The 4,281-nt window shown below is 29.9% G+C and overlaps 1 protein-coding gene across 1 annotated transcript; it reads right to left on the reverse strand.

The window, feature by feature from the left end:
- Positions 1 to 1,160: 1,160 nt before the first annotated feature.
- Positions 1,161 to 2,741, reverse strand: LOC107937751 (kelch-like protein 9). Its single transcript, XM_016870712.2, has one exon. It carries the CDS (start codon positions 2,385 to 2,387, stop codon positions 1,305 to 1,307), a length of 1,083 nt encoding a protein of 360 aa, XP_016726201.2. The 5' UTR covers positions 2,388 to 2,741; the 3' UTR covers positions 1,161 to 1,304.
- Between the last annotated feature and the right edge of the window lie 1,540 nt (positions 2,742 to 4,281).

Consider the following 4,281-nt stretch of genomic DNA (forward strand, 5'->3'; position numbering starts at 1 on the left):
TATAGTTAAATGATATAAAAACTAGTAGTTGAAGGACTACTAATGTAATTTATTTTTTAAAAATATATTATATATTATACGTTAGCTTTTGCACGTCTATGGCTATGTAGGCTAAGTTTATTTTCATTATTTTGGCAATTTTGAATTGCGTTTCATTCATGCCATGATCTTTGACCCTTTGGGCCTTTCCCGTTCTAGCTAAGGTATTTGGCTAAAGGTTGATACATTGGAAATATCTTATTCATTACTTTATATCTCATACATTATTGGAGCAAATCAATAATTCGTTGACTAGATTTAAAAAATAAGTTTAGATAAAAAATTAGACTAGTTTAAAATATTAGTTAGGTTCGGATTCGAACATTTAAGGTTCGATTTTTTTTAATGTTTATAATAAATCATATTTTGTTATTTTTATGTTTATATAATTTATAACACATAAAAATTAAATATATAGTAATATATAATACTATAATGTAAATATTTAAAAATGTTAAAGATGTTTATATACAATTTTTTAATAAATAAAAAATATATAAAATTATTAAAAATGAAAGTAAAAATAATATGAATATTTTAAAAAGTTTTAAAAAATATGAGTGGGTCTAAAATAAGCTTGATTTAGCTATTTACAAATATGGGTAGGCTAAGACAAAATTTTGGGCTAGACCGGACTTGGGTAAAGATAAAGTATGCTAATATCATATCGGAGTAGACACCCTTGACCAATGAACCAAACACAAATTCAAATTTTTTATTCATTTGATATGGACCTTGTTAGAAAGCAACATCATTTTTTGCTAAAAAAATAAATTATGGTACGCTTACCATATGAATGAAAAATCGTGTAATATATATTTATAAAAAATATAAAAAATATCATAGTTTTAACTGTGATGATGAAGTTAAAATATTAAAAATTAAGATGAAATAAAAATATAAGATACAATATTTTTATAAAAAATAATGTAATGGCAAACAAGACATTTTCTAGGGAGAAAATATTATCCCTATTATAGTATTTTACATGGTACATTTTCGCTTATTTGTTATAGAATATGCTACTTATACATGACTAAGGTAAATTTTTTTTCTTTATTAATAAATTAACTTTTAAACTATACCCAAATTTCATATTAATCCTTTAATTTTTATCGGGACTGATCTTTAATTTTACCGTGCGTTTTTGAATAGTGCATATTAACTTTTGACAAAAAAAAAACTTTAAGGACTTATTTGAGAATTCTAGTATAGCGCATGGGCCAATTTACGAATAAAACTTTTTTTATCAGTTATCCTTTTTATCAGAGCTGAACCACGCAACAATGGCTGCAAAGCTCATTTTCCCCTTCTTCCTCCGTTGGCTCTAAGCTCCGCCATGCATCGACGGTGGCCAACGTATCGAATATATAAACCACCGACAGTGTTTTCGTCGGTTCCTCAGCCTTCCGATACCCCGCGAAGAAATATAACTGTGTCCCGATCGGCGCCATTGTTAAGTAAAGCCGTTCCATGGCCGAGATCGGCGGATTGAAACGTGACCCGTCGACTTCGGTCCACATGTTGAGGTTCTCGTCGTAAGCTTCGATGTGTCCTTTCCATGGGTTAAGGCAATCGCCGGAGCTAAACAATTTGCCGTCTACGTCGACGATTTGATTCGGCGGTACGTCCAATTGCCACATCCCAGCCTCGAGGTCCCATTTCTCCGCTCCGACGTGGAACACCTCGGCGGAGCACCGCTGCGGCGAGAACGTCAGCATGTTGGGGACAGAATCGTCTTTTTCGGCGAAACCACCCACTACGTAGATTTGGCCTTGCCATGTTACCCCTACACATTTGTACCTCAACGAACTCATACTAGGCAAGTCGGTCCATCGACAGGTAACCGGATCATAAACCTCGGCCGATGTCATTCCTCGAGTGCTATTCAAACCGGATTTTCCACCCGCGACGTAAATTTTTTCGTTACAAACACAACACGCAAAATCATACCGTGGCGTCCCTAACGACGCACATTTCGACCATTTGTTCCACCGAACGTTGTATCGAAGCACTAATGCTGACACTTCTACATCAACATCAGGAATCTCATTCGAATCCCGAGGTTTTCGCTTGTTCCATAACCTCCCACCGATAACATAAACAGATTCTCCGAGTGAAACCATCACAAAACCCTTTAAGACATGGTTTTCACGTAGGTTGGGAATGAAGCTAACATGTTCCCATGTATTATTACAAGGGTTGTAACATTGTATACAGTTGAAAACATTAGTACTAGGCCCTGCCTCTTTAGGACAGAACGCGGCGATCACTCGATATCGAGAAGAATTGAACACGGGTGGTGGTGATGGTGATGCCGATCGTCGCTGGGAAGAGATCGAACCCATTGGACTTGTACGGGAAAAGTGATCGGGCTCGAGTCGAGCGAGTTCCGATGCTTTGTTTCAATGTCAAATGGGGAGAACCAATGTGATGGTTATAGGTCAGATATAGGTAAAAAAAAAAAAATGCATGGCGGACTAAACAATGAGGATTATGAATATGTAAGCATAAACTATGAAATAAAGATATGGACAGTACGTATCATACAAGAATGGGGGATCATATCTATGTTTTTTTTCTTGTTTATGTTTCATTTTTTGGGGTCAAATTTCTTGTTTATGTTCTGACCAAACATTTGATTCAATGTTTTTGTTTTTTTGGGTAGGTTTTCTTGTTTGTTGTGGTGGAACCGTAGAAATCCGTAGTTTACAATGACTTTGAATATACTTTTTTTTAAGGTTTATTATAATTTAATTTACTTGAATATGTTTTTTTTTAAATTTTTTGAACAGTTTATTATAATTTAGTTTAATTTTATTTATTTTTAAAATAAATTTTAAGGTTTTGAATTTTTGGATTTATTTTTTATAAAATTACATTTGTTTTATAGCGAAGAAATTTCAAAGCTTTTTTTAAGAATTTTTTAAAAAAATTTAAATTTTAAAGTAAATAATAAATAACTGGATTTTGTCACACTCATAATGTGGGTGAAAATTGTATGTAACAAAATTCACAAAAAAACATATAATATAACTTTAGTTGAAATGATAAAATTAAAAAATAAACAAAAAATTAAATATTATAATGTTTTGAGTTCGAATCCTGGGCAAATATTTTTCTAGATTATATATAAAAAAATAAAATTACTTTCAAAAATAATATTTATTGCTTACTACAAATGAGAAGTTTTGGATAAATTCATTGTTAAGTTAGTGATCTTGTTGAGGGTGACACCAACTCAGTAAAACACTTAAATATAGTAATAGATAAATAAATAACTCATATATTGTAATTTTTTGAAATATTTTTATATAGAAAATTTAAATTATTTTTACTATTTTAAATCTAAAATGTTTATTTTTATGTTCAAAAAATAAAATTAATTATAAATTAAATTAACAACAATACTCAATTTGATTCGAATAAATATCGTTTAAAAACCATCGAAAAATCATTATTCAAATAGATTTTCAATTTCTCGATTTTTTTCTAACCCTAATGCCATGAGTGCTTTTTAACTTATTTAAGGGTTAATTATAAGAGAGGTTTGCAATTCAGATTTTTTTTTATTAATTTTTAAACTTTAAAATGAATCAATTGCGTCATTAAAGTATCGATATAATTTTATCAATCAAATCTTTCTTTCAGTCTAACCGGCAACGTGGGTGTTAAATGCTAATTCAAATATTAGATAGAACATATTTTAAATATATAGATTAATTTTAAAAAATATGCATGTATCTATTAAATGGACAACTTAAAATTTGATGTGTTAAAAGAGTTTCATTAAAATTTAGTAGAGCTATTTATTTAACACGTTAGGTGATCCAATTTACCTAGGAGATTGATACACACATTTTTCAAATTTAATCCATGTATTCTAAATATGTTTTGCGTCAAATTCAAATGAATTGGTCTAGCTAACAACTAGATTAAAGACTTGATTAATATGATACTAATAATTAGTATCATATCAATCGAGAATCATTTTGAATCTCTTTAAGAATGTATGATATAATTAGCCTATTATTTAATCATAACTTCTGTACATCTCTAGTGGGATTAAAAATAATCTTATATTTTGTTTGGGTTAAAAATCTACTCATTTCAAATTTATTCTCTATTTTTATTTTTAGAAATTCAGTCTTTAAATTTCCCGAGATTTTAATCAATATTTTTAAACATATACTAAATGTTTTATTAGAACCAAAATATGAGAAAGCAACAAACGCTACCTAA

The sequence above is a fragment of the Gossypium hirsutum genome, chromosome D10 (genome assembly GCF_007990345.1).
Source record: "Gossypium hirsutum isolate 1008001.06 chromosome D10, Gossypium_hirsutum_v2.1, whole genome shotgun sequence".
NCBI classification, from domain to species: domain Eukaryota; kingdom Viridiplantae; phylum Streptophyta; class Magnoliopsida; order Malvales; family Malvaceae; genus Gossypium; species Gossypium hirsutum.